The 21,266-nt window shown below is 40.0% G+C and overlaps 1 protein-coding gene across 1 annotated transcript; it reads right to left on the reverse strand.

Moving 5' to 3' along the window:
• Positions 1 to 16,285: 16,285 nt before the first annotated feature.
• Positions 16,286 to 21,135, reverse strand: LOC126293426 (heterogeneous nuclear ribonucleoprotein A1, A2/B1 homolog). Its single transcript, XM_049986649.1, has 7 exons — positions 20,971 to 21,135; positions 20,036 to 20,181; positions 19,625 to 19,956; positions 19,065 to 19,253; positions 18,683 to 18,976; positions 18,529 to 18,609; positions 16,286 to 17,331 (listed from the first exon to the last, which is right to left on the reverse strand). The coding sequence occupies exons 1-6, from the start codon at positions 20,989 to 20,991 to the stop codon at positions 18,560 to 18,562; spliced, it is 1,032 nt and encodes a 343-aa protein (XP_049842606.1). The 5' UTR covers positions 20,992 to 21,135; the 3' UTR covers positions 16,286 to 17,331; positions 18,529 to 18,559.
• Between the last annotated feature and the right edge of the window lie 131 nt (positions 21,136 to 21,266).

Raw genomic sequence — 21,266 nt, forward strand, 5'->3', positions numbered from 1 at the left:
TTAAACTGATAGTTCGGTAACTTTCACATCTGTCAACACCTGCTTCCTTTGGGATTGGAATTATTATATTCTTCTTGAAGTCTGAGGGTATTTCGCCTGTCTCATACATCTTGCTCACCGGATGGTAGAGGTTTGTCAGGACTGGCTCTCCCAAGGCCGTCAGTAATTCTAATGGAATGTTGTCTACTCCCGCGGCCTTGTTTCGGCTCAGGCCTTTCAGTGCTCTGTCAAACTCTTCACGCAGTATCATATCTCCCATTTCATCATCATCTACATTCTCTTCCATTTCTCTAATATTGTCCTCAAGTGCATTGCCCTTGTATTGACCCTCTATATACTCCTTCCATCTTTCTGCTTTCCCTTCTTTGGTTAGAACTGGGTTTCCATCTGAGCTCTTGATATTCATACAAGTGGTTCTCTTTTCTCCAAAGGTCTCTTTAATTTTCCTGTAGGCAGTATCTATCTTACCCCTAGAGAGATAAGCCTCTACATCCTTACATTTGTCCTCTAGCCATCCCTGCTTAGCCATTTTGCACTTCCTATCAATCTCATTTTTGAGACATTTGTATTCATTTTTGCCTGCTTCATTTACTGCATTTTTATATTTTCTCCTTTCATCAATTAAATTCAATATTTCTTCTGTTACCCAAGGATTTCGACTAGCCCTCGTCTTTTTACCTACTTGATCCTCTGCTGCCTTCACTACTTCATCTCTCAGAGCTACCCATTCTTCTTCTACTGTACTTCTTTCCCCCACTGCTGTCAATTGTTCCCTTATGCTGTCCCTGAAACTCTGTACAACCTCTGGTTCTTTCAGTTTATCCAGGTCCCATCTCCTTAAATTCCCACCTTTTTGCATTTTCTTCAATTTTAATCTGCAGTTCATAACCAATAGATTGGGGTCAGAGTCCACATCTGGCGCTGGAAATGTCTTACAATTTAAAACCTGGTTCCTAAATCTCTGTCTTACCATTATATAATCTATCTGATACCTGTCAGTATCTCCAGGCTTTTTCCATGTATACAACCTTCTTTTATGATTCTTGAACCAAGTGTTAGCTGTGATAAAGTCATGCTCCGTGCAAAATTCTACCAGTTAGCTTCCTCTTCCATTTCTTACCCCAATCCATATTCACCTACTATGTTTCCTTCTCTCTTTTTTCCTACTGCCGAATTCCAGTCACCCATGACTATTAAATTTTCATCTCCCTTCACAGTCTGAATAATTTCTTTTATTTCATCATACATTTCTTCAATTTCTTCATCATCTGCAAAGCTAATTGGCATATAAACTTGAACTACTGTAGTAGGCGTGGGCTTCGTATCTATCTTGGCCACAATAATGCATTCACTATGCTGTTTGTAGTAGCTTACCCGCACTCCTATTTTCCTATTCATTATTAAACCTACTCCTGCATTACCCCTATTTGATTTTGTATTTATAACCCTGTATTCGCCTGACCAAAAGTCTTGTTCCTCCTGCCACTGAACTTCACTAATTCCTACTATGTCTAACTTTAACCTATCCATTTCCCTTTTTAAATTTTTTAACCTACCTGTCTGATTAAGAGATCTGACATTCCACGCTCCTATCCGTAGAACGACAGTTTTCTTTCTCCTGATAGCTATATATTTTCGAATTATTTTCAAAACAACTTATCCCCTTCGAAATACTCTTCATTACAACTAATACATTTGTCTCACCAGTGCTTCCACTGTTCAAAATATTTGTGTAGTCATCTATAGAAATGGCCAAAGCTTCTCCCTTGTTTTTTTTCTCGACTTCTTCAGTGTTGTCAAATTGGTGTGCTTTTATGCCCATCTTCAGGTGTGGAAACAAGAAAGAGTCGCACGGAGCCAGGTCAGGCAAGTAAGGTGCAAGGGGCCACAGAACCGTGCCATTTTTAGCCAAAAACTGCCTAACAGAGATGGCTCTGTGTGCAGGTGCATCCACTGCAACCCTTTTCATTCCCAAAATTTCCTTTAAAATTCACTGAACCAAGCTCCAATATAACCCGCTAATCTCTGACAGTTGATCAATTATCTGTCGACTGTCTGTAAGCACAAGCTCTCCAATTTTTTCATCAATTTGGACGATTGATGGACGTCCAGAATGAGTTTGTCATCAATCGACATGCCGCCATTTTTGAATCGAGCAAATCACTTGTACACTTGAATTTTTCCCATTGAGTCATCTTGGTAAGCCTTTTTGCAACATTAAAAGAACTTCAGCCGCATTTTCACACAGCAGAAAACAAAATTTCACAGCTGCATATTGTTTACTTAAACTTGTAATCATAAAAACACAAAACAGCACTAGCAAAAACAGTCATTGCAGATTAAGAGAACAAGTCAGGTCGGCTACACAGGTGACACTGAACTGGCAATGAGTTGTGCTATACATGACACAAGCTCTGCCCATGGCAATATTATTCTGCTTTATTTTTTTTTTTTTTTTTTTTTGGGGGGGGGGGTGATCACCTTCTAAATGGGGGTTACTACCATATTCTTCAGTTTTCCGGGAAACACGCTTTGACTCTGTGACTGATCACAAAATCAAAAAGGGGAAGTCCAGATTGGAATATCAACACAGAGATGGAGCATCTACATCTACATACAAATTCCGCAATCCACCATACGGTGCGTGGTGGAGGGTACCTCGTACCACAACTAGCATCTTCTCTCCCTGTTCCACCCCCAAACAGAACGAGGGAAAAATGACTGCCTATATGCCTCTGTACGAGCCCTAATCTCTGTTATCTTATCTTTGTGGTCTTTCCACGAACTATAAGTTGGCGGCAGTAAAATTGTACTGCAGTCAGCCTCAAATGCTGGTTCTCTAAATTTCCTCAGTAGCAGTTCACGAAAGGAACACCTCCTTTCCTCTAGGGACTCCCACCCGAGTTCCTGAAGCATTTCCGTAACACTCGTGTGATGATCAAACCTTAAAGTAACAAATCAAGCAGCCCGCCTCTGAATTGCTTCTACGTCCTCCCTCAATCCGACTTGATAGGGATCCCAAATGCTCAAGCAGTACTCAAGAATAGGTCATACCAGTGTGCTATAAGTGGTCTCCTTTACAGATGAACCACATCTTCCCAAAATTCTACCAATGAACCGAAGAAGACCATCCGCCTTCCCCACAACTGCCGTTACATGCTTGTCCCATTTCATATCGCTCCGCAATGTTACGCCCATGAGCAGATGTTGTGGAGGTTTCCACTCCCAACTTCAACCCCTTGCTGCAGGGGTCATATCCCTATGGAAGGCCGATGTGCAAGACCTGCCCAGTCCACCAACCTAGCACTTCTAGTCCTGTCATAGGTTTCTTTTACCCCATCCCAGGCTGGGCCAGTCACATACTGGCTCTGCTGCAATCACTGTACAGCTTTTTTATGTTCGTATGACTACCAACCAGCTGTCCACCTGGATGAATTGCCACAGCCAGACTGTGGCCAAGAGCGAAGCAGACCACCCTGTGGCACAACATGCAGCTGAACGTAACAGGCTTGATTTCAATGGCTGCTTCATTACCTGAGCCATCTGGAGCATCCCCTCCACCACCAGCTTTCCGTAACTAAGTAGCTGGGAGTTATCTTTACAACACATTCTCAGCTCCCAAAATTATACCAGCCTCAATGCATGGTAACCTACTATCTCAGCATCCTTTACCCAATGGTTTCCACCCCATCCCACAACCTCTCCCCTATTCTTGTCCTCTCGCCCTCTTTATGTGCCGCCTTCTGCCAATGCTTCCATCCATATTTCCCCTTCCCGCTTCTCTCCTTTTTCACTCCATTTTTCTCTTGCCTACCTCACAGCCTCCTGACACTGCACCTGTTGGCAATCTAGTCCCCGCACACCTTGCCAGACAATGCTCTTCTCTCACCCCACCCGTACCCTGCTATCCCTTCCCTTGTCCTGCCCCCCTCCAGATTGCTGCTTCTGTTTTACGTTGCATTCCGGTCCGAGTTGCTGGAGATGGTGGTCATGTGTATGTGAGATGCGCTTCCCTGTGTGAACAAAAGTGTGTGTTTCATTTTCTGAACAAGGCTTTGGCTGAAAGCTATTGTGTAAGCATCTTTTCACCGTGCCCGTCTGCAACTAAATGTGTCATCTTTACAGTAGGTAGCAATCTATCTTTTCCTTATACTGTTGATATTCCAACCTGGAGTTTGATTTTGTAACCAGTCAATGGGTCAAAATGTATTTCCTGAAAGATGAAGAACACGGTAGTAACTCCAGTTACAAAAAGTGGAGATAAGCAACTGTCCATTAATCATAGACCTAACTAAACAAAAAAATGTCCTAATGTTATTTTCTGTGATCTCACCAAAGCTTTTGATTGTGTAGATTATTAAGTTAAACTTTGGAAAACTAAAACGGTATAATGTTAATGGCGTTCTCCCTGCATGGATAGAGATCATAACAACAGAAAGCAGAGGGTCACATTAACAAATGATATGACAAGAATGAGACTCAATGGATGACTACAAAAACTGAAATGTTAGCTGATGAGAAAGGGTCTCAAAACAACGATTCTACACACAGGCAGGAGAATAATGGAACAAGTTTATAACTGGTTAAAAACTAACAGCTTAATGCTTCATTGCACAAAAATTCCAATTTCAATGTTCCAATCCATACACAAAAAAAGATGACTCATGGATACAAGAACATGAGAATATGTTGGATGAAGCTCCATGTATGGGGTTCTTAGATAGCACCAGCACATCGAAAAGTCTAACAATAATCTGTTGCCTCATTAGCCCTAAAAGAAGGTGGATGTATCTCATACTGGAGTCTGAGTGAGCTGCCTTTTACTTTTAACTTCTTCATCTTACCACCACAAGAAAGGGACCAATATTTCTAAAAGCTAGAACAGTTCACATACATTATATGTATGTAAACCCTCCCCCCTCCCGACCATGAACCATGGACCTTGCCATTGGTGGGGAGGCTGTAGGTGCAACCACAACAGAGGGGTATCTGTTGAGAGGCCAGACAAACATGTGGTTCCTGAAGGTGGGCAGCAGTAGTTGCAGGGGCAACAGTCATATTGATTGACTGATCTGTCCTTGTAACATTAACCAAAACGGCCTTTCTGTGCTGGTGCTGCAAACAGCTGAATGCCGTAATTTTTCCCGAGGGCATGCAGCTTTAGTTTATGGCTAAATGCTGATGGCATCCTCTTGGCTAAAATATTCCGAAGGTAAAATAGTCCCCCATTCAGATCTCTGGGTGGGGACTACTCAAGAGGACGTCGTTATCAGGAGAAAGAAAACGCATTCTACAGATCGGAGTGTGGAATCTCAGATCCCTTAATCGGGTGGGTAGGATAGAAAATTTAAAAACGGAAATGGATAGTTAAAGTAAGATATAGTAGAAGTTTGGTGGCAGAAGGAACAAGTCTCCTGGTTGGGTGAATATAGGGTTATAAATACAAAATCAAATAGGGGTAATGCAGGAGTAGGTTTAATAATGAATAACAAAAAACAGGAGTGCAGGTAAGCTACTACGAACACTATAGTGAATGAATTATTGTAGCCAAGATAGACACGAAGCCAACGCCTACCACAGTAGTACAAGTTTATATGCCAGCTACAGGTATCTCTGCAGATGATGAAGAGTTTGAAGAAATATATGATGAGATAAAAGAAATTATTCAGATAATGATGGCAAATGAAATTTAATAGTCATGAGGGACTGGAATTTAATAGTAGGAAGAGGAAGAGAAGGAAAAATAGTAGGTGAATATGGAATGGGGGTAAGGGATGAGAGAGGAAGCCACCAGGTAGAATTTTGCACAGAGCATAACTTAATCATAGCTAACACTTGGTTTAAAAATCATGGACGAATGTTGTACACGTGGAAGAGGCCTGGAGGTTTCAGTTAGATTACGTAATGGTAAGACAGAGACTTAGGAATCAGGTATTAAATTGTAAGACATTTACAGGGGCAGATGTAGACTCTAACCACAATCTGTTGGTTATGAACTGCAGATTAAAACTGAAGAAACTGCAGAAAGGTGGGAATTTGAGGAGATGGGACCTGGATAAACTGAAAGAACCAGAGGTTGTACAGAGTTTCAGGGAGAGCATAAGGGAACAATTGACCGGAATGGGGGAAAGAAACACAGTAGAAGAAGAATGGGTAGCTCTGAGGGATGAAGTAGTGAAGGCAGCAGAGGATAAAGTAGGTAAAAAGATGAGGGCTACTAGAAATCCTTGGGTAACAGAAGAAATATTGAATCTAATTCATGAAGGGAGAAAATATAAAAATGCAGTAAATGAATCAGGCAAAAAGAAATACAAATGTCTCAAAAATGAGATTGACAGGAAGTGAAAAATGGCTAAGCAGGGATGGCTAGAGGACTCAAGTAAGGATGTAGAGGCAAATATCACTATGAGTAAGATAGATACTGCCTACACAAAAATTACACACACCTTTGGAGAAAAGAAAACCACTTTTATGAATATCAAGAGCTCCAATGGAAAACCAGTTCTAAGCTAAGAAGGGACAGCAGAAAGGTGGAAGGAGTAAATAGAGGGTCTATACAAGGGTGATGTACTTCAGGACCAAATTATGGAAATGGAAGAGGGCGTAGATTAAGATGAAATGGGAGATATGATACTCCATGAAGAATTTGACACAGCACTGAAAGACCTTAAGTCGAAACAAGGCCCCAGGTGTAGACAACATTCCATTAGAACTACTGATAGTCTTGGGAGAGGCAGCCCTGACAAAACTCTACCATCTGATGAGCAAGATGTATGAAACAGGCGAAATACCCTCAGACTTCAAGAAGAATATAATAATTCAAATCCCAAAGAAAGCAGGTGTTGACAGGTGTGAAAATTACCAAACTATCAGTATAATAAGTCATGGTTGCAAAATACTGACACAAATTCTTTACAGATGAAAACTGGTAGAAGACAACCTTGGGGAAGATCAGTTTGGATTCCGTATAAATGTTGTAACATATGAGGCAACACTGACCTTATGACATATCTTAGAAGATTGATTTAAAAAAGGCAAACCTACATTTTTAGCATTGGTAGACTTAGAGAAAGCTTTTGACAATGTTAACTGGAATACTAAATGATTAATGGAAAATCTCATATAAAGATGTGAAACAAATACTAACAAAGAGATAGAGAGGCTGACCAGTACTTCCCTCAGCTCAGTACAACCGATAGATAGATACACAAAACACAACAGAAAATTTACATCTTAGCTTTCGGAACTTTTTTCCTTCATCAGGGAGGACAGAGGGGAAAAAAAGGAAAGAAGGGAAAGTGGATTCAGTTTCTCACAATCCGGGTTATGAAGCAACAGGGAAAGGTAAACAAGGAGGGTAGTAAGGATGGAGGCATGGTCGTCAGAGGGAGGCCAAAGATATTCTACTGTAAGTACTGTGCCAGCTTCAAACCAAAGAGGATGCATACAGAAGTAAAGAGGTATATAGTATAAAGATACACACAACTATGTAGGAAGAAAAGATGCATGAATGGCTAAAGAGGAGAGGGAAAAAGGAGAAGACAGAAGAGTAAATGGGAGTGAGGTTGGTTAACGTAGGTTCAGTCCAGGGGGATGGTGGGATGAAAGGATGTGTTGGGAGTGCAAGTTCCCATCTCCGCAGTTCCGAGGGACTGGTGATGGGTGGGAGAAGCCAAATGTCATGTACGATATAGCAGGTTCCTAGCTCCCTAGAATTATGCTGGAGGGCATGCTCTGCTACTGGGTATTGGACATCTCCTAGGTGGACAGTTCGTCTGTGCCCGTTCATGCGCTCAGCCAGTTTAGCTGTTGTCATACCGATGTAAAAGGCTGTGCAGTGCAGGCATGTCAGATGATAAATGACATGTGATGTTTCACATGTGGTCCTTCCTTCAATTGTGTATGTTTTACCAGTAGTGGGACAGGAGTAGGTGGTGTGGGGGGATGCATGGAACAGGTCTTGCAGTGGGGTCGGTTAAAGGGGTATAAACCGCTGGGTAGAGAAGATGGTCTGGGAAAATTGTAGGGTTTGACAAGGATGTTATGGAGGTTAGGTGGGCGACGAAAGGCAACTCTGGGTGGTGTGGGGAGAATATTGCCAAGGCATGATCGCATTTCAGGGCTTGACTTGAGAAAGTCATTTTCATGGCGGAGTAATTTGTTGATTTATTCGAGGCCAGGATAATATTGGGTGACAAGGGGGATGCTTCTGTGTGGTCTGGGTGTAGGAACATTGTTGTTGGACAAGGAGGAATGTATTGCTCAGATCTGTTTGTGGACAAGGTCTGCAGGATAGTTGCGGGAGAGGAAAGTACTGGTCACGTTATTGGTGTAATTGTTGAGGGATTCGTCACTGGAGCAGATATGTTTGCCACGAATACCTAGGCTGTAGGGAGGGGAGCGTTTGATGTCGAATGGATGGCAGCTGTCGAAGTGACGGTACTGTTGTTTTTTTGTGGGTTTGATGTGGACAGAGGTGTGGGTGTGAGCTTCAACAAGATGAAGGTCAACATCCAGGAAGTTGGCTTGGGTTTTGGAGAAGGACCAGGTGAAATTCAGATTTGAAATGGAGTTGAGGTTATTGAGGAAATTAAGGAGTGTTTCTTCACTATGAGTCCAGACCACAAAGTTGTCTATAAACCAATACCAGGCCAAGGGAAGCAGCTGTTCGGTCTTCAGGAAAGCCTCCTCCATGTGGCCCATGAAGAGGTTCGCATAGGACGGAGCCATCCTGGTTCCCATGGCCGTTCCCCAGATTTGTTTGTAGGTGTGGTCTTCAAAAGGGAAGTAATTATGGGTGAGGATGAAGTTGGTGTGATAAAGAACGAAGTTTTTGGAAGATCTTCGGGTGGGCGCTGGGAGGGGTAGTGTTCAACGGCAGAGAGACCATGGGTATGTGGGATGTTTGTGTAAAGGGATGTAGCATCTATGGTGACAAGGAAGCTTTCAGGTGGGAAGGGAGTGGGAATGGATTTGAGGCGTTCTAGGAAGTCGTTTTTGTCTTTGATGTAGGATGCGAGTCTGCGGGTGATAGGTTGGAGGTGTTGGTCTACTAAAGCTGAGATACATTCTGTTGGGGTGTTGAAGCCTGCTACAATGGGACGCCCAGTATGGTTCTCTTTGTGGATTTTGGGTAATAGGTAGAAGGTAGGAGTACGTGGCTCAGGTGGAGTGAGTACGTCTATGGAAGCCGTTGTGAGGCCTTATGAGGGACCTAGGGTTACTGTTCTGTTTTGTGTATCTATCGGCTGTACTGAGCTGAGGTAAGTACTGGCCAGACCCTCTATCTCTTTGTTAGTATTTGTTTAACTGGAATACTCTCTTTCAAATTCTGAAAGTGCCAGGGGTCAATGGCTATTTACAATGTGTCCAGAAAACAGATGGTAGTTATGAGTTGAGGGGCACAAAATGGGAAGCAGTGGCTGTGGAGGGAGTGAGGCAGGGTTATAGGCTATCACCAATGTTATTCAATCTATATATTGAGCAATTAGTAAAGGAAACAAAAGAAAAATTTGAAGTAGGAATCAACGGAGAATAAATAAAAATTTTTGACGATTGCTGATGACATTGTAATTCTGTCAGAGGCAGCAAAGGACCTGGAACAGCAGTTGGACTGAATGGACAGTGTCTTGAAATGAGGATACAAATTGAACATCAACAAAAGTAAAATGAGGATAATGAAATGTAGTCGAATTAAATCATGTGATGCTGAGGGAATTAGATTAGGAAATGAGACATTTAAAGTAGTAGATGAGTTTTGCTATTTAGGGAGCAAAATAACTGATAATGCTCGAAGTAGAGAGGATATAAAATGTAGACTGGCAATAGCAAGAAAGGCGTTTCTGAAGCAGAGAAACTTGTTAACATCGAATATAGACTTAAGTATCAGGAAGTCTTTTCTATAAGTATTTGTATGGAGTGTAACCATGGACAATAAATAGTTTAGACAAGAAGAGAAAGCTTTCAAAATGTGGTGCTACAGAATAATACTGCAGATTATATGGGTAGATCACATAACTAATGAGGTGGCACAGAATTGGAGCAAAGAGGAATTTGTGCTGCAACTTGACTAGAAAAAAGAATCGGTTGATAGGACACATTCTGAGGCATCAACTTAGTACTGGAGGGCAGCACGGAGGGTAAAATTTGTAAAGGGAGACCAAGAGATGAATACACTAAGCAGGTTCACACATAGGTTGCAGTAGTTACTTGGAGATGAAGAAGCTTGCTCTAAATAAAGTAACATGGAGAGCTGCACCAAACCAGTCTCTGGACTGAAGACCACATCAGAAATATTAAAAATTTTGCTCCTGAAGATAAAATTTTGGCAGAGTTCTGGCTCACAGTTATCTACTTCCCCTCAACAGCTCAGCTCTGGGTCCTTTTAAATGTGAAAGCTCTCACTGTGTTGATCTACAGACACAATTGCTACTTTCACTCACTCACTACTATACTAGGCAGTCTTCTAGGGCAGCAACAGTCTATTTTTCAGAAGTGTACGATAAGAACATTGTGTTGATAACCGATCTTCTTGCAGAAGACCCAGAGATCTATGGACCCTTACACTTATATGGCATAAAGATGAACTCAGCTATTCACAACCAAAAGTATTGAATCTATAATTGTAGTGGCACAATATGTAAACTGGAGCAGTACGCATGTATTTTCCACAGTAAATGAACATTTGAAAATGGAGTTAACTTTGTTAATCTCTTGTGAATAGGGCCTCCCATCAGGTAGACCATTCACCGGGTGCAAGTCTTTCCATTTGACACCACTTCAGCGACTTGTGTGTCGATGAGGATGAAATGATGATTAGAACAACACAACGCCCAGTCCCTGAGTGGGGGAAATCTCCGACCCAGCCGGAAATCGAACCCAGGCTCTTAGGATTGACATTCTGTCGCGCTGACCGCTCAACTACCGGGGACGGGCTTCAATAAGATTATACTACAGTAGTCACTGAGAGCTTGAAGTATTACCCTGCTGACAGCCAAACACATTTCATTCTGCATATCTCTATCTCTCTCCGGCCCCTCCCTTTGTTATCTATTAAGTAGTAGTTGCTGTTTTAGGAGCGTCCAACCTTTTAGCTTAACTGCACTACATTGGAATAAAATGGGCTACCACAATATACTTAACACTAGCTGCTGGACAGAGAAGGGGAGAAACTGTGTACCATAATGGATCTCTTCCATTATGATTTGCTCTATTAGGTACATACCCATCCAGTTTATGGTCGGCAGTTCTTTTAAATATGAACCATAGTTCTATATGCTCCTTTCCAGAGTTAGCCAACTCAAGTACCTCACTTGAGACAGTCTCATGACAAGACATTATGGCCACAGCTCACTGCAAGATTAAACGTCACCTCGTAGCAGTGCAGGCAAGTGAGAGGGTAAGGAAAGTAAAGGATGTACCTTTCCATCTCCCACATTACTATAACATCTCAAAGAATTTATAAATAAAGAATCAATACATTTCTGCAAGTGAATGATTTGTACCATGAAGAATATCAAGTGTGTTTGATTTCTTGCCATGTTGTTAATGTGTCCTCTGCCATTGTCGCAAGTACATCAGTGGTAAAACATCTTAACACAGGAATGTCTTCCACTTTGCCTGAATGTGATCCTTCATAAACCCAAAGAAATCCAGTGGCATGTGTTGGGAAAAGTAGTGCTCAGGCAGTGGGTGCTACGCATCTGATCCAGCAACAGGAAAATTTTGTATCCAAGAACTTGCAAACAGCTGTTTACTAATGCAGCAGAGCTTCATCTTGTTTAAAGTTTATGTTGGGTTGCAAGCCTTGAATTTGAGGGTACACAAAATGCTCCCTAATGCCCAGGTACACTGACTTGTTCACTGTGTTTTCCAAAAAGAAGAGCCCGACAATCCTTTCATGCATTTAGCCCATACCTGACTAACTTACCCCCTTTGGTTGACAAGTTGTGTACATTCAGAGCTCTCCTTAAGTGTTCAATTGTACAGTAACGATTAAGGTCATTATAGCATATAAGTAAATTAGTAGCTATCGTGTGCTATCTATTGAAGGTTTCACTTTTATTTGTTTATTTTACAGAAAGAGACCAATATTCATGCCTATGAAATGTTCTCTAAGTTTTATGTACATTATCGTATCCTTTAAGTTACATGCAGATTTCAACTAAGTTCAGTTTGTGTTAGTGTCTTCTTACACACCATCCATTTGACTCTAGTAAGCAGCCAAAGTGAACTAGTAAAGAAATAGTGAAAATTTCATGTGGTGTAGGCTCAGTGCCTTGTCAACTATTGTTCCATAATGTAAACAACAGTTTTAATCATTTATATTTCTCCAAAAGATTTTGGATTAATATCCAAACTTTAGGCCTAAATGTTCTAAGAACTTTAATATATTTTTTGGCTAGTCTAAGTTTTCTTACTCAATTTACACTAAAGGTAAAATCAACTTGTCACAAGTGGGGTGTGAAGTGTATGACTTGCTGAAGGACTTTGTTCCAAGGTGTGGTGTGATGACTGTTGCAGTTTCTTTCCTGTTGGGGAAATAAACAAGGATGTATTTGTTTCACAGGATTTGTTTGTAGACCCAGGAAAATAGTGGAACAGGAGACAACGCAAAACAAGATCTGGAAAGGTTAAGAGGAGGGGAGAAGACGAAAGATGTGGGATGTGACATCACAAATGAAATTGGGCTTTCTGACACTTTGAAACAAATGTGCAGTAACAGACAGCATGTGAAATCTGCAGCTGTGATACATTATATGTGAAGGTGGAGAGAAAGAGAGAAATTAAGGATTACTAATGTGAGTTGCACCCCAGTGCAGTTGACATCTGTAATCCCCTTATCTTTCCTCCTCCTCCTCCTCCTCCCATTTACATATAATCAGACAGTTTTGTTATATGGTAAACAGGTTTAATCCATTGTCACAGTTGGAAATCAAAGCCACAAGGAGATGTAGCAGACACATGTGCACAATTTCAATAGAGATTTGAAAAAATTTTAAAGCCCTCAAACTACCTTTCACATAATTATTGTAGCTTAACCATTGTGCTATGCACAACATTTGTGTTATGTAGAACATCATGCAAAATACCATTTTTTTCTTTTTTGTAAATTATTCAAACTGGAGACTGCTCTGATTCACTCAAGTGTTTGGCTGAGGGCTCACAGATAGGACTGAACAAAGAAACAGCACCTCCTTGTATCAGTGCAGCTACAAAGAACAATTACTCTTACACAGGCTGTTAACAATACTTGCCTGTCAGTAGTGTATCCTACAACAAAAACGTTACGTCACTTGGCAAGCCGATGTTAGTTTACTACACCACAGAAAGAAAGCACGACCAGATCAGTTGTATGAGGATGGGCTGTTTTTGAATTTTTTTCACATGTAAAATAATGAAGTTACTACCTCACTAGAACAATGAATTTCTAAACTGCTTTCAGAGGTCACCTATCCTGCTTCAATGCAAAATTGTGACTGGCATTGTTCAGATTGCAAAACATCTAGAAGAAACTAAATATCCATCTCTTGAGGCCCATCATATTTATGTGCAATACGACATAAGTAAAGCTTGGAATTCACTTGTGATGCATTAACTTTTTCCCAAATTTAGAATTTCATTTATCATGGAATATGGTAACTTCAGCTTTACTTTTACCAATTTCACAGTTGTCTGTCTTATGTTACGCAACACGCAGTTCTCTAAGCTATCTGCAAAGGATTATCAACTCAGTGTGACTGCACTACAGTTTTGTATCTGAGTGTGTACTTGGGCAGCATCAGCAAAGCCATAAAAATTGGAATACAACCAACAGTGAACACTTCTCTAACTTTCACAATCCATAACAAAGAGTGGACCTAGGATTTGTGGATACATTATATAGTGGAGCAAGCAAACAGTTTCAGAAAATTTAGTTTGTGACTACCTACATTTCCAGGATTTCAGTAGAATATTCTATCACATTTTTGGATGTCTTACTGAAAAAGTCAAGGAATTACACAGCCAATATCAAAAGATACTACATTCATTACAACCAGATTGATAGAATTGAAGATCATCAGTAATGATACACTTTACACAATCATACTACAGCTTTACATTGTCTCCAAGCCATTGTGCAACACTGCATTTTCCTTATCAACGAACACTGCCACAAGTGAAGCTGACTGATTAAAAACCCTGGGACTGAACTACCTTTGGACTCTCAGGCAATTTTATTAACCAGAGACAAAATTTATTGCAATGAAGTTCTTTATTTGTATAGCACAAAAATGGCTTTCAAACACCCAATAATGAAAATTGCTTCATTAGTCGAGCTAAAGTTGTCTAACATGTGGTTGAGACTTACCAAGTTTAAAAAGAAAACTGTTAAACCCTATGAGACATACATATATAGAAACAGATAATGATGTACTTTTAAAAACATCATCCTAATAAGAGCAGAGTTCACTTTCACTATGTTAACATTTGTAATTTGTATGATAATGTAATCTGCTCAATGTTCACAATCTGTAATCTTCACATCTTAATGCAAGCAGCATATGTGAATTTCGAAAATAGCCTTTATGGCAGTTATTAGGGCTCCTTCCCATTAAATTGACAGTGCAGAAAAAATACTGCTGTAGCCTAATCTTGTCCTCAATAACTCTAGAAGAGATAAATGGCTAGTTATTCCCACAATCATTCAAAGCCAGTCTCCAAAACTACAAGTAGACTATTTTCAAATGTCTGCCAGTTTCTTCAGCACCTCTACAATACATTCCCATGGGAGAAAAAACATGATTCATGTTGCCCTTCTCTATTTATTTAATAATATCTAAGTCCTATTCAATGTGGGTCCCCATACACAAGAAATTTTAGAATGGATTAATGTGAATGCAGGCAATGTTTTTGCAGACTGCAATTCTCCAGTATTTTACCTCTTGCTTTACCCAAAACCACTTATGATAATTCCATTTAATATTCTTATTAAATTACAACTGAAGCTTGCCAATTCCAACTAACAATGCTTTCTCTGTCAAGTAATTTTACAAATCTGAATGTTTTAAGCATGCTACCTAGCTTTGCACCACTTTGAATTCTTATTGTATGAATAAATATTCAAGCGGCTTCTTCTGGACAGATGTGTTAGGGCTGCAGGGAAATTTACTGCCGTCCTATGTCTTACATTACTATCAATACCTGTTTAGACTTAAATCTTTATGGTCAATGTTTCCAATTAAGCAACTGCAACACCCTCAAATGTTTGAACATTCCTACATTAAAGTACTATTATCAAATACTCTTCCCAAAGATAAAACCTGGTACTGTTGATGGCCTAATCCTGAATGTTCCAGTACTGTTAATACTAAAATGTAGTTGCAAATAATACACCAACCATACGAAAAGTTTACAGAATAATCACACCAAACATCTGCACCACTCAAAGCACTAAATCTCCCTCCACATCCCCTAATGGATACTGCAAATTTTTTAAGGAGACAGTAAAAGGTTGTTGAAGTCATGTAAAATACTCTCAATCCTATATGAAATGTAAATTTGGGTTTCTGGAGTTTCATTTTCAAACTTACCTCATGTTAAGTACATATCCTTCCCCAAAAGCAAAGCACCAAGTCCACACCTCACCTCTGCTCTGCAGTTACACTGTAGCGACGTTTCTTCCTCGATACGAAGTGTCCAAGGGCAACTAGCCACTCAATACCCCAACTTCAAATATTTGTTCACTACAAAGTTTAACACTGCACTACTTACTACTGCAGAGGTATCAAGTTACTTCTGCTTGTGTACTGTAAAAATGTGATTAGATGACTACTTCAATATTTGTGGATTTAAGTCCTTGGCTTCCAAGTGCAACAAAGTAATACATTAAGCAGCAAATCTAAGTTTCCACAGAACTTGACATTTACACTTCAATCTGGAATGCTCAACTATTTGGCACCATTACAAAATAAACTTGCCTAAAAAAAATGTAAGCTTTCACAATTTTACTTTCAATGTGCCATAAATCTCTCACTCAATATTACCACTGTCAACAATTATCACTTCATTTTCCATAGCCTGGTGTAAATATCCCAAATATTCAGCTTTAGCAGTACATCTGTTCATTACTTATGGAGCAAATACAATATTAGCAAACTCATTTCACTTTAACTGCATTTACTGAGAACGTGCTTTCCAGCCAACTTCTATTTGGTTACACACCAGCCAGCACCACTGCAGGCAGTAACCCTTATTCTTACAATTTTGCCTCAGGAATTTCAATAGGTTAAAGAAAGAACACAAATTTATTAGAAAAAGTTTATTTAGAACATAGGAAAATTATAATACATAAATGCATTTCACATGGCCTATTGTGTTGGAAAGTACAAAAATGGGGGCTTTTTAAAATTAAAGATATACAGTCACCAGCAACTGACCTTTTATGCAGGTGAGCCCTTGGTTCAGGATACCAAAAACTCACTTGAATGTCTTCCAAACATCCAAAAACTCGGATCCAAAAAGAAACGGAGGGGAAGAGAGAGAACAAAGAAACCAGTAATTAGTGACACGTTGGGATTACAGATCTTTGTACTCACTAATTATTTACTGCATGAAGTTCTAAGCATACAGATCAATTCCTCATTCACTTTTAACTTTCATTGCAATATACTAAAACTGCTTTTATATGATAAAATGGCAAGAACTACAATAAATTAGTGAGGGTACCTTTGAACACCTACAAGCCTGCAGTTTCGCACTTATGATTTGGTCCCTCAAAAGAAAACTGGATTCCTTCTCACAAAGACTAAGGTGTATGACCACTTAAAACCTATACAAAATGTGAGAGCCAGCTAAATAAATACAATGACCTATAAAAGTTCATACAACTGGTTTCTCGGCATTATCAATCAGATACTGGACAAAAAGTTAACTTTCCAAAACATTTGTACTCATTCCTCAAAACTACAGGCATTTTTGATCATAATTTGTAAATGGCTTATATTTTCAGGCCAAGATTTCCAGAACTGTATCTGACAACTATTGAGCAACTACAATAAAATTACACATCTTAAAAAGTCGAAGATAATTACACAAGACATAGGATGTAGACTACTTCACTAACTGATAATGGTGTCAAGGGTGAGATTGTTTAAAATGGAATGACTGATGATGCAGTACACACGATTGCTCTAGCAACGAACTGATCCATGTCCTGTTCTGCTCATTTGCTCTTCTGTCTCTGCTCAAGGTTAAACCTGCCTGCCTGCCTCTCCTGTGCTCTGACTTTGCCTGTCTCCTACATCTGACAGCCTCAGCTACTTATAGCGAAGTATCAGAAATAGGCGACACCTGAATAAACAAGGTTCAGAGAGAAAACAAAATGCATAAAATATTAGTTAACATCTCACAAAATATTATCCACTATCTACCTAAACAAGTTTATCACATAATCCTAACCATCAAGGTACTAATACTCTACCAAAAGACAGCATAAATATTAATTACCTCCAAATTCTCGAAGGGAATTTTGTCTTAAGGACTTACACCATATTCCTAAACACTGAAAGAGCTATAACTTCAATGACAATTAGATCCATAATGATAAATTTCCAAATGAAACCAATCTAATACATCTTCCACTCAAAGTGGCTACAACCTCAGGCACAAGGTTACTAATACTAGCTTTCATTAAGAACAAAAACGATTAATTGAGAAGACTATCCAGGAATTAAGTCAGCCAGGACCTCAACTCCAGGGGGACAGGACATGTCATCTGTCCTACTGTGGGCATTTCATCAGAACTTTCCTATCACCTGAATAGCCCAATTTCTGTTACTCTGCCTAAACTGCTGCATAAATTACTTTGAAAGCTAGCAGCATTTTCTGTTCCTGAATATGCCAGAGCTTGCTGCCACCAAGTTCAGCTGAATATTGTATATTCAAGTGCACTTTTGACTTTCCAATGCAAGTAACTGCATGTCTAAAAAATTCTGCAATGTTCAAATTTTTTAGGCTAAGTGCACTAACGGTGTACTGCAGCTCTTCTGTTGTGGCAGCTGTCATAACTTTGTTCACTCAATCATGTGACAGTATACAGTAGCTAATCACTACTATTTTTCAAAATCTGAGACCACAATCAGCTTAAGTAAACAAGTTAAAGAAAACCATTTGCCATCCTAGGAAATTATGAACAATACAATTTGCAATGCTCAACCCACTCAAGTCTTATTTCCACATTAATATGAAAGACTTAGCAGCACACACAGGAAAAGCATAGTACACTTTTACTGCACTTCAACCTAAATTTATTCTGTATTAATCTTTCATCTTAAACATGACTACATATGTGTTTTAGTCCCAAGTCATTCAATAACCGAAAGTATTCTGTGCAATTTCACTACTTTCCCAAAATGGAGACTGAACTAGACATTCTGTATTTTAAACTTCTATGAAATGCCTGCCTAACAGTTTCCTAAATGTTACTCAACATTTCAAGATTGTATGCATAATATTGACAAATTTAAATGTACTACAAGAATTACATACCTGCACAGGGAGGAAAGGAGTGCCACAGCACTTAATACCTGCGGCCACCACCGGAACCGTAACCCCCGCCGCCACCACCACCTGAAACGCAATAAAATTTATGCAAATTTCTTGAACACTGCAACAAACAGCAAAATCCTCTATAAAAGCTCACCTCGAGATCCTCGATCAGAGTATGGAGCAGACCGGCTTCCACCATAACCACTAGAACCACGAACTGCACCTCCTCCATAACTTTGCTTGTAGCCACCACCGAATCCGTCCGACTGTGGTCCACTATTGTAACCATCATTGGACCATGCACCACTGCGTCCACCGCCACCTCCGTACCTGTCACCCCCTCCCATTCCACCACCCCCACCCCACCTATCTCCACCGCCCATACCGCCACCACCACCTCCCCATCTGTCACCGCCACCACCACGGCCATTCTCCCATGGATCAGCACCTTAAAATAAAAATCAAGGTTATAAACAATATAAAGACAGGAATTAAAATTTAACAGAAGCATGAAGACTGATGCAGCAATTACTAACCTCCCCAGCCACCACCTCCACCGCCACCAGCACTTCCACCCCAGTCACCACGTCCTCCGCCCCAGCCACCACCTGCACCACCACCAACTCCACCTCTGCCTCCAGCTCCACGGCCTCCTGGAGCATCACCTTTGGGTAAGGCTTTTTTGACATCTATGTGCTTCCCACGGATCTGGTGATTGCGACTCACTGGAAGAATTAGAACTTAAGATTACAACAGGTCAACTTCCACACTAGTTCTGAGTTTAGTAACAAATGGCAAGCAACAGCAAGAAACTTTGGTACATTAAAATACACAGAAAAAATGAGCTATTTAACATATTTGTTGCCTCAGAAATGCAGGTAAGTACTGAATAGCCCACAAGGCTCAGTGCTCTAACTGAAAATTAGAGGAACCTCATTAAAAAAATTTTGTCTGCAAATTAACAAAAAGTTAACTCAGCAACGCAAGCTAATAAATTTTATACTTTAGCACTACTAAGTATCGAATACATTCCATCACACTACCAAAAATACATATACAACTATTGTAAATGCCATAAAGATAAGTCGACACTTACAACATATTTTGTCAACTGGATCATAATCATCAAATTCTACAAAAGCGAAGCCACGCTTCTTGCGAGTCTCCTTGTCAACGACTATTGCAGCAGAGACGACAGTGCCATACTGTTTGAAATAATCGCGCAGATCGTTTTCTTCCATTTCTTCCTTAATTCCACCAACAAACAGCTTTTTCACAGTCGCTCCGGCTTCTGGTCTACCAATCTCCGTGCGAGGAACAGCTCTTTTCGGCTCCACAACACGACCATCAACTTTGTGTGGGCGAGCATTCTGTGCATCATCCACCATATGTGCTCTGGAGTAAGTTATGAACCCAAACCCTCTCGACCTGAAAGACATGAAGAGCTATTAATATTTTCTTAATAAAGTATTTTTATCATGCGTTAAACTTAAGCTGTTTTACGCACCTCTTTGTTTTAGGGTCCTTCATAACCACCACATCAACTATTTCACCCCATTGTTCAAAATGTTGCTTCAGGGACTCGTCAGTTGTTCTGTAGTCCAATCCACCAATAAATAGCTTTCTAACATGCTCTGGCTCGCCGTGATCATTCTGTAGGAAGGAAATTCAATTAGTATCATCACACTTTATATCTAATAAAGTAATTATAATTTATGCTATTATTTAAAGCCTTGACCTGGTCCGTGAGCGAGTTCCCAGCCCACAACCAAACCTATGGCTTTACATTTATTTTCTTCCAGGCAACAACCAGAGCTGCTATAGTTAACAGCGCGGTGCTGAATGGAAGGCAAAATGGCGACCACCCGTTTCCACGTATCCATGTTATATCACGCATTAAACACCCGCTCACTATAACAGAACTGTAGGCCTTTCCGACATACGGGGATCATTAAATATTACCATGTATAGAAAACAGTATAAAATTGATTAATTTAACTGATTTAAAGTATAGAGGAGGTCGAACTCCTTCCGCCATTAATGGCGCTCATAACTACATGTTACAATATATTAACTTATCACATAATTGCCAACAAAAAATGAAAGAATTATTCTTACGCGTAATACGCGATTTTACACACACACACACACACACACACACACACACACACACACACACACACACACACACACACACAATTTCTGAACACGTAAACTTTCATCACCGAAGGAGGTCGTACTGCAATTAATACAATCGCAAGAAAAGTATTGTAAACATTAAAAATTCTAACCATTAGGATAGTTATTAACTTTCAAAAAGTTCCAAGTGATTTTAGAACCTGTTAAACTAACTCCCGTTGCGTCCATTGACCAGTTAGGATCGATGAACTCTTTAGCCAAGTATTTACAGTCAGAATTAAAAAGAATTGAGTACTTTCTCACCTCACGATCCATATTCACCATCTTGAATGAATTTTTCTCTACTGGGACAACTTCTACCTACAAATTCCCACAGTACAAGTTTCCCTACTTCCCTAACGACGCTACTCCTGCCGCTTCAAAATGGAGAAGAAGGAACTGACGCTTTGCACGCTAGGTATAGCAGTAACTACGTAACTCAAAAGCGAACTCAAATAAATGCGTTCGCCGATTTCTGTAATTTCCACACAATATTCACCACAAAAGAATATGTATAAGAAAATATATGTTATTAAATCCACAAACTTTTGACGTATTCT

The sequence above is a fragment of the Schistocerca gregaria genome, chromosome 10 (assembly GCF_023897955.1).
Source record: "Schistocerca gregaria isolate iqSchGreg1 chromosome 10, iqSchGreg1.2, whole genome shotgun sequence".
In the NCBI taxonomy this organism is placed as follows: Eukaryota; Metazoa; Arthropoda; class Insecta; order Orthoptera; family Acrididae; genus Schistocerca; species Schistocerca gregaria.